This window comes from Neolamprologus brichardi, chromosome 10 (genome assembly GCF_056152115.1).
Source record: "Neolamprologus brichardi isolate AB-2024 chromosome 10, ASM5615211v1, whole genome shotgun sequence".
NCBI lineage: Eukaryota > Metazoa > Chordata > Actinopteri > Cichliformes > Cichlidae > Neolamprologus > Neolamprologus brichardi.
In genome coordinates, this window is record NC_142113.1 from 25,322,415 (window position 1) to 25,346,136 (window position 23,722).

The 23,722-nt window shown below is 41.0% G+C and overlaps 1 protein-coding gene across 5 annotated transcripts in view; it reads right to left on the reverse strand.

The window, feature by feature from the left end:
- Positions 1–23,722, reverse strand: part of larp1 (La ribonucleoprotein 1, translational regulator) — a 51,253-nt gene extending 27,531 nt beyond the window's left edge. For all 5 annotated transcript variants that reach the window (XM_035905346.2, XM_006785044.3, XM_035905345.2 and 2 more), the window contains exons 1-2: positions 23,066–23,722; positions 339–403 (exon numbers count right to left, since the gene is read on the reverse strand). In XM_035905346.2, coding sequence (XP_035761239.1) covers positions 339–403; positions 23,066–23,462 — 462 coding nt within the window. In that variant the 5' untranslated portion in view covers positions 23,463–23,722. The remainder of the gene's footprint in view (positions 1–338; positions 404–23,065) is intronic.

The window sequence follows — 23,722 nt, forward strand, 5'->3', positions numbered from 1 at the left end:
AGCCTGATACTACAACAGAAATAAAAAGCCACTTCACCTATTATATAAAATCTTAATTTCTTGGCTGGGAATTATTAAACAATGACAGACAAAAATAAATCTTATAAGCTTACTCGATGGGGGGAAAGTGTCTAATTTTTCCCATCAAGTAAGTTAATTTCCCTTTGGACAAATTCCCATCAACACAATCTGGATTTTAAAAGCACTGAATTTTCCTTCGAGATTTTTAAAAACAAATTGAGCCATATTAATACGTTTAGAGCTTGTAATTATTATAAACTCTTTACCTGTCCACTGCTTAACATTCAACACATGGACAAACACATGCAAAGTATTACCTTGCCACCACGCCTGGCTTTAGGTGGGTTGCCTGCTCTCACTACCTTGGCAGGGCCGGTGGACTCTGTGGGGACACAAAGATGACTGACATTACAACCTGGTCTGCATACATGAACAGAGTAAGACAGAAGCACAAACATTTATATGCATTTGATTAAAAATGTAGAGTCTTGTAGGGAGAAAACCCCCCGCATAAGACAAACTTGCTTCTTTCTCCCACAGGTACTCGCTTGCTTGTCTTTCAAACAGTTCAATTTACATTCTCATTACTTGTCTTATCTACCAGCAGCAGGCAGCCTCTTGGTGAATAATCTGGCCTTATGCGTCTTATTTCCCCTTTAATAAACTGCTGTGGTGTCTGTTTTCACATAAACTAAACTACAAGCCGACACCATCATTCTTCTTTTCTGACTCTGTTGCATCCAGCGACATCACTGCAACAAACCCACACAACACAATTACTCGAATAAGCAGCCACAACAGGAGAATACAAATTCAAAAAGTGCATTGAACAACATGTCAAGGCATGTTAGAAACTCTTCCTCTTATATTTAATATAATCACACTACGGACGGACAAGTGCCTGTTTTTACGTGTTGTCGTTAGCAACAATGATGGTAAAACCATTGCGTGGCTCTGCTGTCCGCTTGTTTGTTTTCTACGTAAACCTTTCACAATAAAGCTCAAGATCCTGTTGAGACCTTTAAAAATAAACTGAATCACATGAAAGAGTATGCAGAGAGTTTACGGATGAGAAGCAAAAAAGAGCCGCCAGGTGCTAAAAAATAAACCTTAGACTCAAATTTTGAAAATAAATAAATAAATTAAAAAAAAAAAAAAAGGGGTGGCCGTTACAACTTATTTCTAACGTATAGCTTCATGCATCGGATGAAACGCTCGACTCCAGGTACACGACGCCCAGCTGGAAACACTTCACGCAAGTCGAGCTGCCCGAGATTCACAGAAAATGTTACATTTTTGTGATTTATATTGTTATCAGGACGATAAATGTCTTATATTGGGATATGAGATTTTCGTCATATCGCACAGCCCTAGTGATGGTGATAAAATTCTTGGCAATAAAAGCGAAAGATTTTCAAGAGCTTGAGGTTATGTTAAGTTAAAGTATAAAAAACAACAAATGTTTTATATTTTTCCTTTAAAAATGGAGCACTTAGCATACCGAACACACAAACCAACCAATAAAGGATTAAAATATATATATTACTCAACTGAGGCCTGTCAGCTAATGTGTTGTGTATTTTGTTGGCTCTTCCTCTGAACAATAAAATAAAACATACCACAGCAGGATCTGAATTATTTCTTAAAATAAATACATAAAACAGCAGGTGATCTCCATACAACATGACCAGCTCAACAGCAGCACACACCACCATCTCTTACATGAATAAATTAGTAGATATAGAATTTAAACAAAGGGTTAAACACTTAGTAACAAATTATTGCTACAATTCAGCTACAATTACAACAATTATCCTTAAAATAAAAAAAGAACACAGAGAACCTCGGAAAGATAGACACAAACTTGTTACCTTAAACCAGTTCTGAAGAAAACGTGCACGTTATTATCAGCCTTTAAAGACGTGAGTCTGGTATTGCTGTAGTTTCCCCCCCAATGAAAACGATAGTCACACTCGCCACCTCATTGTCTGGCTCATGCCCTGAAATCAGAGATGTTTCCTCCTTTCCATCTCCTCCTGCACTGTCACCAGCCACAGTGACACAAGCGAGGCAACCAGCTCCCAGGCAGCAGTTCACACCAAAGAGTAAATCTTACTAAGCGCCTTGAGGACAATCACCGAAAGAAAGAGAGCAGGGGGAATAAAAATCCTCTGGCGGATACATTGCCAAAAGCACAAAGAGAAGCAGCATGCCGGAGTTTCAGTAGAGGTGTCTATGCTCTACATGTTAATGACAGCAAGATATTTCCGGTTTGGAGGACAGCACAGCCAAACAGGAATTTCTAGGCCCAGAAAACCTACTTATATTTTTAATGCATATACCTTCTGAATCGCATGTCCTCGCTCGTCTTTTCACCGTTCAGGTAACCGTAAACAAAAGAAACTGTTTCCAACTTAGAAAAAAAAGCATCTAACCTCCCATTTAGGAAGGGAAAAAAAAAAACAATACTTGGGAATCTGTATGAAAATGGCACAAACTTAAAGACCCAGGCAAACAGTATTGCTGATTTCATCGCCATTTTTCAAATTCCCAACGACCTCCAGTAATGACAAAGCTTCTGGTGTCTAAAAGGTTTGCAGTCACAGTGCATGAATGAACATTTAAAAGTAGAAACAACAGGAAACAATGAGATTAAAACCTTAACCAGTGCAACATGTTTAGCTGCTGTAAAGCAGCTGTGTACAGGCGCCTTCAGTGGCGTCTCCTGACTCCAACTCTAAAGGGACTTACCATACTCCTCGTCTCCAACTATCTCTCAATGATCTAATAATCTCTCAAGGTTAAACACCACAGTGTTGTAAAATAAAATGAATAGTTAGCTTAGGACATGTTCAAAGTTGGCATTGGTTTTCAATACCGATGTTTGCAAATAACTAACCAACATCCAATATCAACCACCGATTTTCTATTCTGTTTTAGCTTTGTTCATTTAGCACCGGAGAAACTGATAAGAAAATATAAAGAACAAACCTCTTGTTTTCCCTTGTTGGTTCATCTCACTGCAGCTGAAAACTGATAGACGGACAACTGGCAAATGAGATGTCTGAGAGCAGCCAGTAGGTCTGGCATCAACTGTTCTGACGATATAGCCTCAGTTTAAAGTACTTAAAATCTAATTGGTGCTTAGACAAACGGCAGACAGATACCCAAAACAAACCCATTCTTAATCACGGTCCACTTCACAGGTCAGAGCGTTTGCATGTGTTAGAAACAGAACAACACTACGAATAACAAAAGGTTGGGCTGGGTGAGAAACCTACAACTGCTGAGTAGAAACTGACCAAGAACCTACAGTTGTTCCCTGGGTGGAAATTTACCAGCAGAAGAGTTTCAACTATTTAATAATTTAATAAATAGAAATATTAAAAGAAATGTGTGTCATGACAGTGTAAGAAGCCAATTCAGAGGCATACTGAGATTTAAAAAGGCCATTATGTACTTAAAGAACACTGAATGAACTCTAAATGGACACAAATTTACAGCCTTTTATTATTCAGCTCTGTTAAGAAGTGCAGTAAAAGTGTACGGGGGAAGGATGAGGGAGATAAGTGCAAACACAAGAGTCTACAGTATAATATAAGTTGGTCTTATAAGCATTCAGAAAAACAAACTAAAAGTCACGTTTACAGAGAGCATGACTGTAGAGAATTCTTTTCCCCTTAAATCCACTATAGGTAGTAAATATGATTTTTGATTTGGGTATCTCTCTGCCGCTTGTCTAAGCACCAACAAATTTCCCACGTGTGGGACTAATAAAGGTTATCTTATCTTAAAGACAAAACTTGGAGAAAATTAAACATCAAAAGAAAGAAGATCCAGAATTTAACTAGTTCTCCTTTAGTTTGGCTTTCCGATTGTATTCTCTCATCTCAATGCTTGCTGTTGTGCAGTTTCTTTTTCCCAGGCTGGGAACGCCGTAATAAGCCGATTCTGAGGCATTTTAAGTACAAGTCAGGATGAGGAAAACACTGAAAGCCACAGCAAATGCTTCGCCAGCTAATCGCATGGAATTATATTAAATTAGCCACTGAATTCAAAATTTCTATACAGAAATGTGTGTACATTACCCATGATGCAAGTTGACCAGTTTGGTTAGCAATTCAATGCTAAAGACCTCAAGATGGTCACATTAAGCAGATGACAAAGAGGCGGCGGCAGAGGTTTTCTTTTTCAACATCACTCTTCAGCCCATGTGGAGCCACAAATATCCTTACACACAGGCTTAACAATCAAGAGTTAACCTTCAAATCAGTTGTTTTTAATCAAATAGAGGACTGCGAGCTGAACCTCATGTCTCTTTACTGTCCCGTAGTATCCCTGGACTTCATTTACATGATTCCTGGACTTCAAACTTAGACTGTTTGTTTAACTTTGAGCCATGAATTTAGGAGATGGTGCAACACTGGTTTAATTTGAGCTTCCTGACACTACATTCTTTAACTTTTGCTTCATGCTAGGCCGTTTAGGAGCCTTGTATCCCCCAGGGATTACTCAACAGAAGTTGCGTAGTAAATAAAAAATTATTTCTTGGAGAGATCAAAAATGGGACGCAACATACGACAGCAATGACACAACATGAGCTAACAAACAGGGCGAGGGTGTGGTGTCTTTCTGATCGCTACTACATTTGTGCAATGCCTATTTAGATAAAACGGTATGAAGAACATTCAAAAACCACATTTTCTTTCAACATCAACCAGCAAGGAGAATCACAGTGTACAGTGGGGCAAAAAAGTATTTAGTCAGCCACCGATTGTGCAAGTTCCCCCACTTAAAATGATGACAGAGGTCAGTAATTTGCACCAGAGGTACACTTCAACTGTGAGAGACAGAATGTGAAAAAAAAATCCATGAATTCACATGGTAGGATTTGTAAAGAATTTATTCGTAAATCAGGGTGGAAAATAAGTATTTGGTCACCTCAAACAAGGAAAATCCCTGGCTCTCACAGACCTGTAACGTCTTCTGTAAGAAGCTTTTCTGTCCCCCACTCGTTACCTGTATGAATGGCACCTGTTTGACCTCATCATCTGTATAAAAGACACCTGTCCACAGCCTCAACCAGTCAGACTCCAAACTCCGCCATGGCCAAGACCAAAGAGCTTTCGAAGGACACCAGGAAAAGAATTGTAGACCTGCACCAGACTGGGAAGAGTGAATCTACAATAGGCAAGCAGCTTGGTGTGAAAAAATCAACTGTGGGAGCAATCATCAGAAAATGGAAGACATACAAGACCACTGATAATCTCCCTCGATCTGGGGCTCCACGCAAGATCTCATCCCGTGGGGTCAAAATGATCATGAGAACGGTGAGCAAAGATCCCAGAACCACACGGGGGGACCTGGTGAATGACCTGCAGAGAGCTGGGACCAAAGTAACAAAGGTCACCATCAGTAACACACTACAACGGCAGGGAATCAAATCCCGCAGTGCCAGACGTGTTCCGCTGCTGAAGCCAGTGCATGTCCAGGCCCGTCTGAAGTTTGCCAGAGAGCACATGGATGATACAGCAGAGGATTGGGAGAATGTCATGTGGTCAGATGAAACCAAAGTAGAACTTTTTGGTATAAACTCAACTCGTCGTGTTTGGAGGAAGAAGAATACCGAGTTGCATCCCAAGAACACCATACCTACTGTGAAGCATGGGGGTGGAAACATCATGCTATGGGGCTGTTTTTCTGCCAAGGGGACAGGACGACTGATCCGTGTTAAGGACAGAATGAATGGGGCCAAGTATCGTGAGATTTTGAGCCAAAACCTCCTTCCATCAGTGAGAACTTTGAAGATGAAACGAGGCTGGGTCTTCCAACATGACAATGATCCAAAACACACCGCCCGGGCAACAAAGGAGTGGCTCCGTAAGAAGCATTTGAAAGTCCTGGAGTGGCCTAGCCAGTCTCCAGACCTCAACCCCATAGAAAATCTGTGGCGGGAGTTGAAAGTCCGTGTTGCTCGGCGACAGCCCCAAAACATCACTGCTCTTGAGAAGATCTGCATGGAGGAATGGGCCAAAATACCAGCTACTGTGTGTGCAAACCTGGTAAAGACCTATAGTAAACGTTTGACCTCTGTTATTGCCAACAAAGGTTATGTTACAAAGTATTGAGTTGTATTTTTGTTATTGACCAAATACTTATTTTCCACCCTGATTTACGAATAAATTCTTTACAAATCCTACCATGTGAATTCATGGATTTTTTTTCACATTCTGTCTCTCACAGTTGAAGTGTACCTCTGGTGCAAATTACTGACCTCTGTCATCATTTTAAGTGGGGGAACTTGCACAATCGGTGGCTGACTAAATACTTTTTTGCCCCACTGTAACTGAATAACCCATTTAGAAACTAAGGTGGAAGGTGTGTATATATATATATTTTTTTAAACATCCTTCCTTTAAAAGAACAATTTTATGAGCAACAAATTTGCAGATCTTCTCTAATAACAAAGGATTTGTTGCAGATGCAGACAGCTCAATTTTTAGTCAGCCCCTCATTAGCTCCAATCAGAGGACTTCAGGTCTATCTCCCAGGCTACTACTTTGTTTTCATCAATGCAGTCTTTCATAAAGAAGCTGTGTGAAATAATTAAACAGCTAAATGTTTGCTTTGTGAAACTGGCAGCTTTTTACCCTTAAACAAAAGCTTCTTATAACCTGGTGACGTTTCAGGTGGCGAACGCAGCAGGCATAAAGTTGCGTCAGCAGCTGGCCGCTTACACTAATCGTGGCTGATAATGTCACATGAATGTGGCAGTCTGATAAAACTCACTAATAGCAGGTGGAAACCGAAGGATTTCTCCAAATAGGAACCCGATTCTGCGCTAACCTGGTTTGCTATTTTAAGCTGGAACCCTCCAGTGTTAGGCGGCCTCATGACCGGACTTTTCAATCATCCTGGCCTGCAGTCATTTTACCCAATTTTACCACCAAAATTAGGAAAATTCCAACAGATACAATTTGAGACACAAGTGAAGTCAAGAAAAAAAAAAATCCCTGAAATCTGTTTTGTTATAATATAATTTAAACCTGCAAAATCACTAAAAGTAGAAGACTTTTACAATTAATGGAAGAAAACTTTGGTTTACTTTGACCTAGATTTGTACATCCTTGTTCCTGACTTTCATAGGAAAATAGAAATGTGCAGCCAAAAGTGGACAAAGTGTGAACTATTACCCCTGCCTCTTCAGCTAAAGAATAAACGTCTCCACAGAAGATCCCGCAGAAAGTTATGAGACCAGCAACTGCGCAAAAAGCCTGACATCAAACTTATTTTCCTCCAAAAAAAATCCTGCAACTCTACAATTAAAATTTGTACTCCCCTAATACCTAGGAAGAGCAAATGGCACTCCTCAGCTGGATAGTTTGTTCATGGTATGCTCAGCACCAAAAATAGCTTTAACTGGCCTTATAAGTAAAGATCCAAAGACACATGGATCATTTTCTCGTGTCACATTGTTCTGTGACCAAGTCTCAACTACCAAACAGGACTGAACATATCCTCCTGAACACAGGTATGCATCTGCAAGCACCTTAGATTTCCACCCACCCACCCACTTAAACTCCAGCCACATTTGGGTCAGGTTAATGCATAACTGAAACTCCTGCTCTCCTGTCAGCAGACCCATGTTGAAACACTGACCAGCGTAACAACTTTGCACTTATTTAGTCAAGGAATCCGTGTTAATTCCTCAAGCATTTAGCCCTCTCTTATCTGCTTAGTTTGCTTAGTGTATGAACAATAGTAGTTACAAAAAAATTCTCACTGCTCCTTGTTGTGCACGATTGTTCATTTTGTGCCTAATCACAGGAAGTGGGACAACGGAGGAAACACTCAACTTTCCTCGAGTCTTTCTACCTCGTCATTGTGACAGAGCACTCTGACGTGGCCTCCAACAATCAGAACTCTAGAGGAGCTGTTTCAGTTGGGCAAAAACACCAACTTTTAAAGTGCATTTAAAATCAAAAGTCAAAATACTTTATTAATCCCTAAGGAAATTATGTTCTCTGTAAAAAATTATGGTCCTCTGTGAAAGGGGTGATGCCTTGCCCATTTTTGCTATACTCCGTACTGCTTCTGTGATTCATCTGCTCTTCTGGGAAATCAGCTGTTCGGTGGTATTAGGATTATTAAAGATAGATTTGCATGACCATTACATCAGTGAGCGAGTAAGTGCAGAACAGAAGCGGTAAGTGAGAAAAAAAAAAAAGTGTGATTTTCTCTGGACATAGTATCTATTCTAGGTTCTAATCTTAAAAAAAAAAATTGACAAGTGACATCAGGAGCCAGGTTTACCATTAACAGCATCTATTAAGTTATTTATGTTTTGATTACCCCTCCCTTACCTGTGTAAGTGGTAGTGCCCAGGTAAATGAGGCTGGTAATGCAAAAGCAATGGGATTAGAGAGAAAACGTGGCATCTTCCTGTAAGTGTCCATTGTGTTTAGTTTTATTTTAGAGTCACATTGTTTAGTTGATGTTTCCAATTTTTCCCCCCTTTTGTTAATAACTACCAGATTTTTAAATATCGCTTCGACCACTTCTGGGAACCCAACAGCAGCAATGAACCAGACTAGTTCCTGAAACTGTAATTACATTTCATAGTCCACCAAACTCTGCAAAAAGTGGACAATCAAGTGTTGTTCAGTAGTAAAAAGCCAGCTGTTGAGCTAAACTGCCACCTCATGATCATCTGAGCCGCATGCTAGGAATCCTCCTCGACAGACATGTAGGCCTTACTTACAGGGCTGCCCAGTGTTCAGTGCACGTCACATGATGATTGCAGATGATAGTTTAAGGTCAGAGGAGAGCCTCCCTGGGCCAAGATGTTAGGCAAACTATAAGCTGATGTTCCTCAGGCAGTCACATCGTCAGTGGGTTCATATAAGATGTTCTTTGTGTATCTGACTACCTTCCAGGGAATTTAAGTAATGCAAGCAGTGACTGATTATTGCAGCAAGACTCCGTGGTATAGCCATTACCTTAACCTCTCTACTAATTTAATGCTTCAGCCCAAGAGTACAAACAAATGCAACATTTCCCTCATTAACAATTATTTCATGATACTTTTATAGTTGTAACGTCACTTGAGAAGCTAAAATTGTATTGTTAACTGTATTAAGGGGACTCAATTTAAACCACAGAAATCCATCACAAATTTCATGGCTTCTGCCCAAAAGCAGAAAAAAATAAATGTGATATGTGGTCTTGTGTTCAGGTCTTTGAAATATTAAGGACGCAACTGTAAAAATATTTTACCACAGGAATTATTGTTGATGTTGGACAGTGTTTGTGGTTTTGTTCACCATTGTTCTGACACAATAGCAGCTGGACAGCGTCTTATCACACACCTGAACGGGCGTGGTTGCACAGCTGGTCACTTCTAATTTCACTAGTGTGGCTCTAGCATCAGTTTGAGCATTTAGCTGAAACTGATGACACAACCCATCAGTTTTCTCCGTCCTGTTTGCGTCATAATGTTTCAGAATTATTGCACAACTACTGTAACACCTATTTAAAATGCCCTCATAAGCCAAATTGTAGATTTTAATCTCTTTAATGTGGCCCATTTCACAATACTTTACTACACCACATCAAAAAGTTTCCATCTGTGATCCCAAACCTTCACTCCTGAGCTTTGCTTCATGAGTTTTAAGTGTTTTTGACTTTTGGTACCTTAAAAACCCTCTCTGCAGGTATGAGTACAGGCTGGTTGTATTTTAAGTTTTATGGGGCCAACTGTAATAAAGCTCTGACAACTGTGCAACTGAATACTCTCAAACTGAAAGACGGGTGTAGGTATGACTATGTGTTACAAAGAGAAATGGCTAAATAACAGAAACCCTACAGAGAGAAAAAAATGAGTGAAGCTGTAAATGGGGGAGGAGGAGAGGGAAGTGTACGACAATCACGTCATCAGACCACGTGGTGCCAACCTGAAAAAAGCTCATAATTAAAAAGAAAAGAATTTTATTTTTCCTGCGCATAAAGAAGAAACAAGAAGAATAAAACTCTGGCCGACTAAAACACCCACAGTGAGAAGAATTAATCAGTGAGCTCATTTTTCATTGAAAGTAAATCAAAATGATACAAACAACTTCACCATTTGCTGTTTGCCGATCCTCAACATCAGCTGTATATGAACTGAGGCAAAGCCACTTAAATACAATCTAAATGCACAACAATTAAACAATGCTGCACTCGCACACAAACAAATGTTAAACTACTGAAAGCCAGTCGTAAACTAAAACTAACTGAATTTGACTGTAAGAAGGAGTGTCCATATTTTGTTTACAGTGTACACAAGACTAAATTATATGTAGCTTAAGCTGCGCATCAGCTGATCAAAGAAAGCACAGCCTGTGGCACACCTTTATTCCCCTTTTAAGCTTCACAGTTTGAGTGTTAGACCCTGATGAAAACTCTAGTCAGTAGGTCAAGTTTTTCTTTGCTGTGCTTCTACTCATTTTATTAATTATTTTTAATTTATACTAACAGAGTACCTCACTCTGTTAGTATACATGTCCTAAAAGTTTCTGCTTTTGAGGAGCACCTATCTGGGGTATATGCTTTAGAAACCGCACAGCACTTCCATTTACAAAAAAACAAACAAACAAACAAACAAACAAACAAACAAACAAACAAAAAGACTGCTCCATGCTGATGGCTACTTAAGTTAGCTAGACCTATTATCATGCATGTTACAGATGAGTCACCGACTGTTACATTTTTAAATGCTTTAAAAATAAATAAAATAAGATAGACAATGAGTTGAAAGGTGAGTCTTCAGAGTCGGGTAACACAGGGGTACTTTCAGCCTCCGGGAACCTTTTTAAGACTTCTAGGAAGCGTTACAGATAATTGTTCCTGTGTCTGCGTGCCGGATGACGACATAAAAACGTCTATCGTTTCATTTTACGCTATCGTTTGTTTCGTGGTGTCGCAAAATAAACTGTTTACGGCAATATTTTTTCATCGTTTTGATGGTCACTGTAGTGGCTATATTAATTTCCTAAAGTTCTCTCTTTCTCTTATATTTTATATAACCACACTATGGACAGACAAGCGCCTGTTTTTACGCATTGTGGTTAGCAACAACGACGGTAACAGCATCACGTGTCTGCTTGTTTATGTTCCACATAAACCTTTCACAAAAAAAAGAACAAGATCCTGTTGAGACTTTTCAAAATAAACTGAATCACATGAAAGAGCAGATTATTTACGGATGAGAAGTAAAAAAGAGCCGCCAGGTGCTAAAAAATAAACCTTAGACTCAAACGTTAGAACAGGCTTTTCCCCGCAGCACGCCGTGTAATAAATACTCAAAGAAAACGGCGGCCTTTACAACTTATGTCTAAAAATGTATCGTTTCATGCATCGGTTAAAACACTCCAGCTACATGACGCGCAGCTGGAAACACTTCACGCAAGACGAGCTGCCCGAGATTCACAGAATTTACAGAAAATGTTACATTTTTGTGATTTATATCGTTATCGGGACGATAGAATTCTTATAATGGGATATGAGATTTTGGTCATATCGCACAGCCCTACTGGGAAAGTCATAATTCGACAAAAATCAGCGTTTACAGACGTTTCTTTTAGCTCCTGCACCGGATTAGACATTTTCTCAGCATTGATAATAGGCCTACACAAAAATAAAGCACTGGGGACATCCACTTAGACAAAAGTCTTAACATTACACACGTAAAGAGCCTAAACACAAAAATGGGGGGGGAAGAAAGATTTTTGACAGAGCAAAATGTGATAAATATTTTGTTTGCAATTTCTCTCAACTTACTACTTAGCATCCACCAATGAAGAGGCTGAAACAACACCACGAGAAAATAAAATTGTCACAGCTGACTGGATTTACACCATTACATAATTTTTATTAGTGGTTTGACGGCAGCATGTAGTTGTAGTTGGATTTTCCCTGCAGGTAGTCCCCGAAACCGTTTGCTCCAGCAGCAGCTCACAACTAAGTACTCATAACAACTGCACAGACTGATGACATCCATTAATAATATAGAAATAGCCCCTAAAGGTTTGCGATGCTTACACTCTCATGCAAACTGTAATTTGCTCACATGCTAAATGTAAATTTCTTCAAATCTGTTTAAACAGAGGGACGTTTAACTCTTCAGGACCATTAAAAGATTGCTGTTGTAACCAACAGATTATTTTTAGACACAGAATGTAAAATGATTATTTACATACCAATGTGAATGTTTGAGAAGCTCCAGCTGCTAGAGGAAAAAAAAAACCCCATTCACTGCTTAACTGCTTCACCAAGACCAGCGTGCTCTTGTCTAAAGACATTAGTATGTAGTGACTCTTCTCTCAAGCACTACATCAACTACTTCTTTCAATTCTCTCATTTCACCCACTCCTCCTATGTTTATTCCCCACAGTGCTCAATGGAGGTTGTTGCAGCCTGCTGTGCATGCTGGATTGCCAGAGGCTACCATTAACATTAGCCACTACCAACCAACAGTTCAAATCAGCCATTGTCTCTTAAAGTTTCTCCAGTGGGAGCTTCACATCTGTTCATTTTGTAATTCTAATGCTTTACTGTAATATACACTTAAACCTATTTTGCAGTCAAGTGCTCCAACTTGACAAAACAGATTGCTGCACATTTCTGAAAAGCTCTTCCTCTACATCTCGTCCTCCTTTCCGATCAACAGCCCCAAGAGTGCCTCCCCCCCTCCCCCCCTCCCCATCCTCGCAAACCAAACAACCACTCTACACAACGCACATGCCTCATGGGAATTTGTGTTTGGCCTCCACCTGAATCCTACAGCAGGGAGCAGCTTTAGTACCTGCCGTAAGATCCCACGGGGGCTCTCTTGGTGAATCCTATAAATAAACTTTATGCCACGTCGGCTCTGCAGTCTTATACAAACACAGTCGCAGCGTTGGGAAACGGGCCCATTCCTCAGCCAAACGCTGGGGTTTTTTTGTGGTCTGAATCACACAGGTTTTTCCTCCACTCCCACATGTGTTGTATCATGATTTCAAGGTTGTACATTCAAAAGATTTGTTATTTTGACTCCATATTTGGCTTCTGGAATTTCCCCCATAACTGTCACATTCTTGATATATGGAAAAAAAAGTGTTGATAGAATCCCCATTATGATTTCTTTAATTAAAATAAATCCAGGCAGACCAAGTTTAAATGTTTGAGACACACCACATTTCCCCCAAAAGGCACAGAGCACAGCAAACAACCATCACTGGTTGGATAAAGCAATAATCACCTTTAAAAAAAAATTAAAAAAAAATCACCAAACACTGGTCACAGCCAACATCTCAAGTTATAAGTGTGACACTTTCTCTTGAGTTTCCTCTACTCACTGTTGCAGTCTGAATTGTTAACAGAGCAGAGTAACCACTGAGGAGGGAAGCCTTTCTGCATGCAAGAACCAAATATGGAGGAAACGCGTACAATCGCAGCGCATGCACAGTCGAAGACTCCCTCTGAAGTCTGTAGGATGACGACATCACAAGCTCACATGGAGTAAAAAGACTAGGAGGCGTCTCGCTCAGTATTCTGTGCTGCATTCGCAGCCAGCACAGAGACGCACATCAAATGAAGCTCATGTGAGTGACCCGGGCTCCAACTTCACCTCAGATGTGGAAAGGGTTCAAGTTAAGAATAAGATGAACAGGCAGGCAGGCAGTGGTGACAGATGATGGTGGTGGTGATAAACAGTAGGCAAAGAACACGTGACTTAAAGCTTCAACAATTTTTAAATGAACTAAAACCAAAGCTGCAAAACTGTAACAGTAGAGTATCTACAGTATCCTGTAGAGGTAGGAATCACCATACATCCCACGATACGATATTATTGCAATTTTTTTTTAAATATTTTGCGATATTCAGATTCTGTACATAAAGGTAAACTTTATCAATATTCATTTTATCTAATATCAAAGTCTCACACTCAGTCTTTCTCTCATTTCAGTTTTATTGTTGACAAACTGAACGGTTTGTATTATAGTCTAGTCCAACTTAACTGAATGCAACCATCTGGTATAATTATAGCTATTCTGAACTATGCAATTTATGAAAACTATGCAGCCCCTTCAGCAACTGAAGAATTTGAAAGTAAATTAAAACAAAATATAATTTTACATTAAATAAAAAAGTTTTAAACTTAATTAAAATAAAACATGTCTTAAATTAAAATAAGTAAACTGTCATGTTTATTGCCGCCATAAAAAAAGTTAAACACATTTGGACAGTGAAGGAATGTCAGGATTCTTGCTCAGAAACATGCTTTTGTGCTCTGAAGTCAGAGCACAAAAACCTTTTTGTAACAAAATATCGATTTCTGCTGTCCCTGTATCGATACATTATTAGCAAACAAAATATCACGATACTACACAGTATCGATTTTTCCCCCACCCCTAGTATCCTGAAGGGTGATTATCAGCTATGATGAAGGGCTGAACAATTATACCAACTTCAACTGCTTAAAAAGCTGTGGCCACTTTATGAGTGCCTGACAACGATTTTTACATCTCAATATACTGTGTACAGTACTTGAGACACCCCACATTTCTTTACTTTTTCCCCCCTTTCAAGGAGTGAGACTTTCTTATTGTTTTAAACGTGCGCTTCAGCAATATTTCTCCATGCTATCTAAAGGTATTCAGATACTTTTCCTTTAGATATCAGCCTTTTCAGTCCAGTTCCTCTGCCTAACGTCTTGCACAAAACTGCCCTATTGATATGTTCCAGATTTAGTTGGAATTTCTGAGTTTCCAGTCAAAATTTTCATCTGGAATAATTGCAACATAAAAAAGGCACCTAAGTCAGTCGATGAACCAACGTTACAAGAAAATTTAAAGTATCTTCAGACACTGAATCTACCAAATAAATAAAAATACGAAACAGTCTGACAGGGACAAAATGAATTAAAAAAAAAAATACAGGACTACAGTCATTTTCCATTTTCTTAGCAAAATATAAAGAAATGGTTAATCGTCCAAGGCTTCACAGAACTATAAATGCGAAAAGTGATTCAACGTTTGCATGAACATTACCACAGTTATTTCCCCCCATAATGTACACACTTCATAACAAAGGAATACGATGAAATATAACTGGCACCCACCCACCCTTCAAGCCAATAAAAAAAAAAAAAAATACAGAGGAGCCAAGTCACATTTCAACGTGCCACCAACTGGACACGTCCTCGATATAAACTGTCCACACCCGAACCTTCTTGGAGGGATGTGCCTTTATCACAGGGTCCAGACGCAAGCCGGTGATAGATAAAAGTAACTCGAGCTGGACAACCTAAGAGAGGGACTATAGTTTGTATGTGACACGCGTGTAAGTGTGTGGGGAGAAGTGCAGTACAGTGAGTACAATAGACACTAGGCTGCTACCTAGCTTAGCAATGCTACACTTTGTGAACAAGCCATGATGTTCTCAGTTTTAATATCTGGCACTTTTAAAAAGTTTGTTTTAAGAAAAAAAAAAAAAAAACAACAACACAGGATTGGTTATGTTGAGACTTCCATTTTCAACTTTTGGTTTTAATTCCTTCTTACTACAGAACAATGTAAAACTGTGCATTACATCCTACTCGTAGCCCAAGAGCACACATGTTAAAATGGCTTATTATGCAGTGGCATTAAAGAGGGAAAAGCAGAAACTCCTAAAATTAGAGACACTGTTACCATATGCATTTCAAATATAAACATTTTTGCCAGTCAACTCATTATTTGACTATGACAGTAATGAAATCTTCAGGGGAAAAAACAGGAAACTCAGCAGCACCAGAGCATTGAGATGCTTCTGTAGGTTCAACAGAAGCTCACAGAAGCTATCAAATTCCCCCTAACCTCCAACACAGTCTCATTTACACAAGCCGACCAGTCAGCTGAGCTCCCATTAGCTCCCATTAAGGACCCATTCAGCAGCTGAAGCATGGTGGCAGCCTGGTCTGCAGCTGTAGTTCCATTTTACCCATTCAACTGTTAACACTTGTTCAAGGATGGCGACCTTTGCTGGGTCCCGACACCTCGTAAAACCCACCAACAAACAGATCCGTGGTGTGTGACTACACAAGAAGGGAAGTTTGGGGGGGGGGGGGGGGGGGGCTCTTCACTCGTGGCATCAAAGACGACAATGACAGCTACGGGCTGGGACAAATGCAGGAGACAACAGAGTTGTCCATGCTACTTTTAAAACAGCAACCCCCTACAAAGTGCTGAGCAGCTCTGAATATCGACAGACTACCAGAGTACTTCAGATTTACAACTGAGAGGTGAGATGAAAACCATACCATGCTACAGAAACAAAAACAGCACATAATCTTATACAAATAGTGTGCTAAAAATAAACAAATCTAAAGTGGTGACAATAGAAAGTAAGGCATGTGATGCAAATTATAAAGAGAAGACAGTTTAACTGCCTTCCTCTACTCAACTACTCTACTTAAAGGTTTCTGTACGTGCTATAGGAATGCTAATGCACTGAGCTCAATCTATATTTGCATGTATTCTGTAGATCTGCCGATTGTTTCCGACTCCCCAACCAAGCTAAGGTCACACCTCAGCTGACAATTACCACAACAGCAAAAAGAAAATAACACTTTAAATCATTTAGGTGCTTCGAGCTGAAAAATGCATAAATCACCTCAAAAATTGTGGCTGTGTACACCAATGTCAGCACTAAACCACAACTCTCCAGGTTATACTTTTAAATGTGCCAATTCTCAAAAACACAAGAACATTTGAGTAATTAAGGACAATTCAAGACTATGATTAGCTGGTGTGTTCATGTTAGCATGACTTCATCACACAACGCAGCAGATGCACAGCACCTCCAGTCCTACTACAACTACGTTTAACTGGAAATAGGTAAATGGAACGCAACATTACACCCACACAAAACTCCCGAGTGAAGAAAAACACCAACTCCTGATCTCTACATGAGAGAAAGAGTCATATCAATGTTAGGGAGATCCACAACGAGTCAGCCCTGTTACTGTTTCGACACCATTAGCCAACACTGAATTCTCAACAGATGACAGTGTCTCTCTTCCATCTGTGAAGTTGTAAATTTGAAGCTCAATTATAGAAGAGTATACCAATATAACCCTCCAAATTGTAGCTCAGGGAGTGGATGCAATGTTAGGTACAACACAAAGTGCAACACATTAAAGCAACATTTAATACACTTTGATTATTAGACAGCATTAACCTTAAATACACACGAAATATTTGCATTACCAAAGTTTAGCCATTAGTCCGCCCTCAGTTTATTGTTTTCTGACTTTTAGACTAGACTAACTACCAGGAACATCCATACTGAACGTTTTGAATCTGTTATTGCCAATCACATTAAAATTATGTAGTGACCCAAAGAATAAGACTGTGGATACAAGTGGTGGAAATTAATTTCCTCTAAAGGGTGTCTGGCTGTTCAGGAAGGGCTCAGTATAGAACAACTCCTGCATATTGTACCTAGGTACCTAGCTAAGATGCCTCCTAGATGAAGCATTTCATATATGTCCTGCTAGGCGGCAGCCCAGGGCAGACCTAGAATACACTGGAGAGATTACAGAGCTGAAGAAGAAGAGCTAAAAGAGAAGGTGGCTAAAAGTCAGGTCTGGGCTTCTCTGCTTAGAGTGCTGCTATTATGACCGGTGAAAACAATGGATGGATGGTTGAAATACTAAAGTCATGGTAAATAACTGGAGTGAAATCTCTCCAGAAAACAGCCCTGGTACTGCAAACTAAACTTGTTTAATTTTATTAGTACCAGAAGCAACACACACAGAGCCAGAACAGAGCAGTGAGGTCTTGTAGGAGGACAGGAAACAGAGTGGTTTAGCCAAAGTGGCTGCACTTTGCTCCTAATTACAGTTCATTTTATGCACTGGACATTGGTCAGCTCTCTATATCACCTTGTTTTTAGCTAATTGATTTTCGTTATCACCAAAACTACTTTGAAAATTAGCTGGAAAAACACTTTTTTTGTTGCCCTACTTTGCCTGAGAAAGACACACAAAACAACATACTACAGATGTTAAAGAAATCTAAAGGTCATGGGGTGGCTGTAGCTCAGGGGGGGGCTGTAGTTCAGGTGGCAGAGCGGATCAGCCACTAACCAGAAGGTCGGTGGTTCAATCCCAGGCTGCTCCAGTCTGCATGCCAAATATCCTTGGGCAAGATACTAACCGATGCATCCATCGGAGTGTGAATGTGTATGAATGTTAGATACTTAGCACTTAAGCTTAGAAGTGCTTGTGTGAATGGGTGTGATTGGGTGAATGAATTAGCTGTATAAAGCGCTTTGAGTGCTCGGACAGAGTAGAAAAGCGCTATATAAGAACCAGTCCATTTACCATTTACCATTTACCATCAGCTTCAGCTTCTCCTAGGTCAGACCTCTCTCAGTAATAGTGAAGGTAGACTGGATTTTTTTAAATGTACTTTGCTGAAGTGGAAAAAAGTAAACAGGACAGGAAGTAGAAACAAAACAGCTCATGGGGTTGGCAGGGCTGACAACTGCAAGCCACAAAGTTATCGCACCCCTCACTCTCACCTGGTTTTCTTAAATTTCCTACAGGCAGCAGTGGTGGGGTACACATGCAAATGTGTGCATGTTACAAATGGAGCTTTCATCGTTTCACAGTTTCTCCATCTAAAATATTGTATCGGCCAACTACTTTGTGACAAAAATCAAATATAATCAGCTGTCTGTGAAGATTCTCCGCCCACAAATGAACTACAACTCCACCCCGTCTTGTACTGCAGTCTTTGTTAAGCCACAGAGTTTCTTGTAATGGCTCAACCCGTCACCCGTCACTAGAAAAGAGCCCATCAGCATGAAGTCCACGGCAGACTACGTCCAACTCAAACGAGGATACGATCCTTGTTTGATGAGCAGCTTAAATTTATTAAGGACCAATATTGGAACCTGGTCATTTATTTGTCTAGTAGGAAAGAAGACACAGGAAGCTCTGATTTTTGCGCTACTAGTAAAAATCAACTGAGGATGGTGGTGTTCCAACAAGTGGATAACAGACGCTAAAATCAGATGCCACACACATACACAACAGTGGCACAGTCCCACCCTGCTCCACAAAGAAAGTGAAGGAGATCAAGATATAGTGTACACTGTGGGAGTTTTGACTTCCAGTAGGTCTACAGAGCAGTTGTGTCATGCATGTGGACAAAAAACAAACATACAAACTTCTCCTAAAGACATGCCAAAGGCACTGAAAAGCATGGATGCAATTAAGGAAATCCCAAAAAGTTGATTCTGTTCATCTGCACACACTAAATCACTTGGATGAGTGCCGAAACATTTCTCCCACTGAAAACGCAACGTCCAGATGAACAGAATCAACTTTCTGGGAAGTCTCAATTTAAATATACTCAACAAGCCATTGTTGGAAATGATTGATGAGAAAGGAGATGCTTTTAACATTTGCCATATCTTAAGGAGCCCAAGAAAGTGCTTTGGTACACAACACCGGATGCAAACATAATTTGTGTGCTCATGGTAACTCCACAGTGCACCTTTAAGCCTGTGGTCATTACTCTTTACACGCCAGCCTGGGGGAAACTGGTATGGTGTGCTTGAGCACCAGTGGTGGTTTGGGGAGTAAACATGAAGCCACACTCCCTGAAGAACAGCCCCACTCATGTTTACTACAAATATTAACAGTCTTACACTGAAGCTAACAAACAAAATCTGCGCTTTACTAATTTTGATCCATCATCTCTGAACAGAAAGGTTACACATGCCTTTAAATTTCAACCAGAGTGTCGTCTCGTATTTTCTCTAGGACAGCAAATTCAAAGGTCTGATAAGAATGTCCGCTCTGAACTCTGTACGATGACATGGAGCAACTACCCAGCCAGGTCCTTACTGGGTCAAACATTTTATCTCTCACTCCTGTTAAATGTTCATAATGAGTCAGCTGATGATCTGTCTTTTAAATGGTGGATGGTAATGGTAATTATGACTGTATATGTAACAGGATTTATGTTATGCTACTTTGCACACATTAGGTGTGGTTAGAAAACTCCAGGTAAACTTGTCATTAATATGAAACCCAATCAGTCTGAACCATGGGGAAAAAAATATATATATATATGTATCTTGAAAAAATCCGCTTTTAACATATAGCAACATACTCCCACTGTGACATGTGGATAACCATTCCCAGTCATGCAGGTTCTAGCTTTATCCATAACAGGATTCCAGGATCTTGTTCAAGGACACACAGAGTACAAACGGCTGATTAGAAACTACAGTGTGATCGCTTACAGGGTTTTAAACTCCATTTCCACCTTCTGTCTTACCAATTTCCATGATGGAGGGGATCCTAGTTTCCCTAAATGATCACTTGAAACTAATCATAGGCCTACTTCTATTAGCTTTTTAAGGTGACACTGATGCAAAGCCAGACCAACATAAAGGTTTGCCAGGGTTTGGCAAAGTAACATCGGTTCAACAGCCATCACAGATGGCCAAAAAAAAAAAAACACCCACAAGCATCCCCTGGCTATTTAAAATATCCCACGTAGAAAACTCCACTTAAGAGTAGGATTATTCCCACCAATGGCTCTGACTAGCTAAGGAGCAAAATCTTGACCTATTGTTTTGTTTTTTTAATCAAAAATCTACCGTTTTATGACAGGAATTGGTCTGTGTGGTGGATCAAACTGAGCCAAAAGTTCTGGAACAACACAACCACAAAGACTTATTTTATCATTTCTTCAATTAATATAAAATAGCTTATTTGGACCAAACTCAGTCCTTGTGAAACATCTGAGTCTTAAACATCATAGATGTGTGTTATTAAAACTATTTTGCAGAAGCAAACACTTGTATGTTGACATATTTTATGCTAAACTTTCTCCAAGTTTGTTTTTGTACATATTCCTTATGTGCTCTCATTCTTCTTGGCTTTTACCTGGGACCTGTGTGCAAAAATTAGTTTCACTTCCTGCGAATGAACGTGTTGGAATTACAAAAAAACCACAGAAGAATTAAAAATTCCTCATGGTAGACATATTTCTATATCACTGCCCAACCCAAAACCATGGTTTACCTACATCCCCAAAAACTGAAATCTATTTCCAGGGAACTGCTCATAAGTCATGGGGACAAAAACCTGTGACTAGAACTTCCCAGCTACACTGGTAGTGGCCTTGAATCATAAGTAAACAAGAAAACAAAAAGGTTTAGAGCCACTGCCTCAAAAAGTCAACCAGCAAACCGGTTTCAATCAGGATAAAGAAGGGGTGGAGGGGGGCAATGCTGCCTGGCAAGCTACAAACTGGCTCTTCATGTGCTGATGTGACAGATTTAGGAGCAAGAAGCAATCCAATCCACCCTGAGTACAGGCTGAAGTCTGCATGAGTTACACACGCTTTCAGCTCTTGTACAAACAAAGACTCGGACCTGACTGAGCGGCTGCAACACAGCCGACATGCAGGAAATCACACATGGCTGTGAGACATGGAAACCACGTTGCTTTAACAGGACAGGGAACTGTCCCCTGCATGTGCATCACCAATTATCACTCCACCTGATAGATTAGCGACAAGCGGTGTGGATTCTGGGGCAACTTCGTGTGAATTGTCACAGACAAAAACATAACAGTAATCCGTTTTCTGGATCACTGATCGATAAGATAAAATCCACGATGAAATCTGCCTGCTAGCTTCCAGGCTAACGACACCTAGCAGGGTGGAGGAGCAGACTAGGTACCGGGTTTTGCTCTGACAACACATGCACGACGTGACAACCGGCTTCTTTACCACGAAAACCCCCGGACCGCCTCAGGCAAGACCGCCACATGCGACATCTGCCCTCTAATGCAGCGAAGTCGCCCAAGCAGACAGCTAGCTAGCTAACAGCTCTCATGCCTTTCTCTAGGGGAACACGTGGAGTGAACACGTGACGTCTCACAACAAACATGCTGGTTTTTAGAGCTTAAACCACCAAATGTTTCAGGTTTGACGAGAATTTTAGCACCGAGAAGGGCTCTCTAAACGACTGAGAGGCTGACGTGTTTTACACGGGCTGATCGGAAGCGAGTATTAGCCACATGGGAGCTAGGCTAACATCTGAATGAGAAGGGCCCGGCGAAGGACTAGGCCAAAAAGGGAGTCCGTGTGCTATTGTTAGCCGGCTAAGCTGCTACACAACCGAACATACTCGTGCCTTTAATGCTAATTGATGCAATGCGAGAGACATGGGCGGATATCTCGATCGACTGATGCGGTTGCCGCTGTGTCGAAACCGGTCCCAAAAGCAAACAGTAGTAAATACTGGTTTAAATATTTGGCAAGCTTGGTGTGTGTCAGCACAGCAGAGATGTGGCTGTATGCAAGGGTGGGTGTCAGCAAAAGAAGGGGGAGGGAGATCATCAAGACAGGGGAGCTTCTTTCAGTCTTCTCCTAACTTGAAAGTTTAGTCTATGCAAGCAAGCATGCACGATGACATTGCTAAAAATTAATACGCTTCTTCTCCTAAAAAGCCCCAAGAAAGAGACACCAAAACTCTCTCAAGTAAAAGAAAATGCACGATCTGATGACACACCAGTGAGCAACTTCACAACCTTTGCACCACAACACACAGTGCCCATAAAACGTCCACGCAAGTGAAGGGCTATTTGGGGTACCGGATACCTGAACTGCACCTTTAAATTTCAGAAAAGCTGCAGGCACTTTGGAGCACCTTTACTTTTTTTGGGGAAGGGTGTGCTCACTTGTGCAATCAACCACCCATGTTCCCCCAAGAATAGCTTTCACTATGAGGTGGTGGAGGGAGGGCTTTAACTCCAAATATAACCAGCCTGCAAAATACCACAGTTAGAGCTTGTTCATCAATTCTGTTGCCTCACTTTTTTCCTTTCTTTTTGGTTCAATAAATCACCCCCATGACTCCCCCTGTGCAAGCAGGACGACCACACCTGTGCAGGCAGACACTAAACACAACACTGACAGCCAGTAAATCAACACGTAGGGAGGGTACAGACCGTGGTGTGCTTGTCCATTCACGCTGACCACGGTCACAGCATTCATTTTCCTCGTCCACGGGTTCACCTTGGGCGGGGGAGCTTCAGTAAACTCCTTTTTGTTGCCACCGCCGCCTTTAACTCCCTCCTCGCTTTGCTTGTCTTCGCTGTCACAGCCGCCTTTGCTCTCCTCTGTCGCCCGCTTGGAGGTCTGCTCCTCCGAGCCGGTGGTCCCTCCCTGTCCTGGACTGCTGCTGCCGCCTCCGCCGCTCCCCTGATCGGCGACACCCGTCTGCCGCTTGGCCCCGTCGCCCCGGCCGCTTGCCTCCTCCTTAGGCTCACTGCGGATCACTTTACCGTGCTCCTTCGCTTGAGCAAGCGGGTTGCCGGGTAGGAGAGCCTCCACCTGAGTGGCCATTTCCCACCACCGTCTTTCTTCCCCCCTCAGGATTACCAGTCCTCCCCCCCGGCCCGAATTCGCCTTCAATTTCAGGGAAACGTGAAGTTTTTCCGCAGAGTCTACCGCCTCTGTGTCGCTCCGAGACAAAAAGAGCTTCAGTCCACGACGCGGAGCAGTCAGCGCCGAGTTAGAGCATATACAAAAACCCAAGAAACGTCTCCGGGGCCTCTCAGGATTACAACCTTATCTCCACCACTAGTAGCAACATGGATGATCCC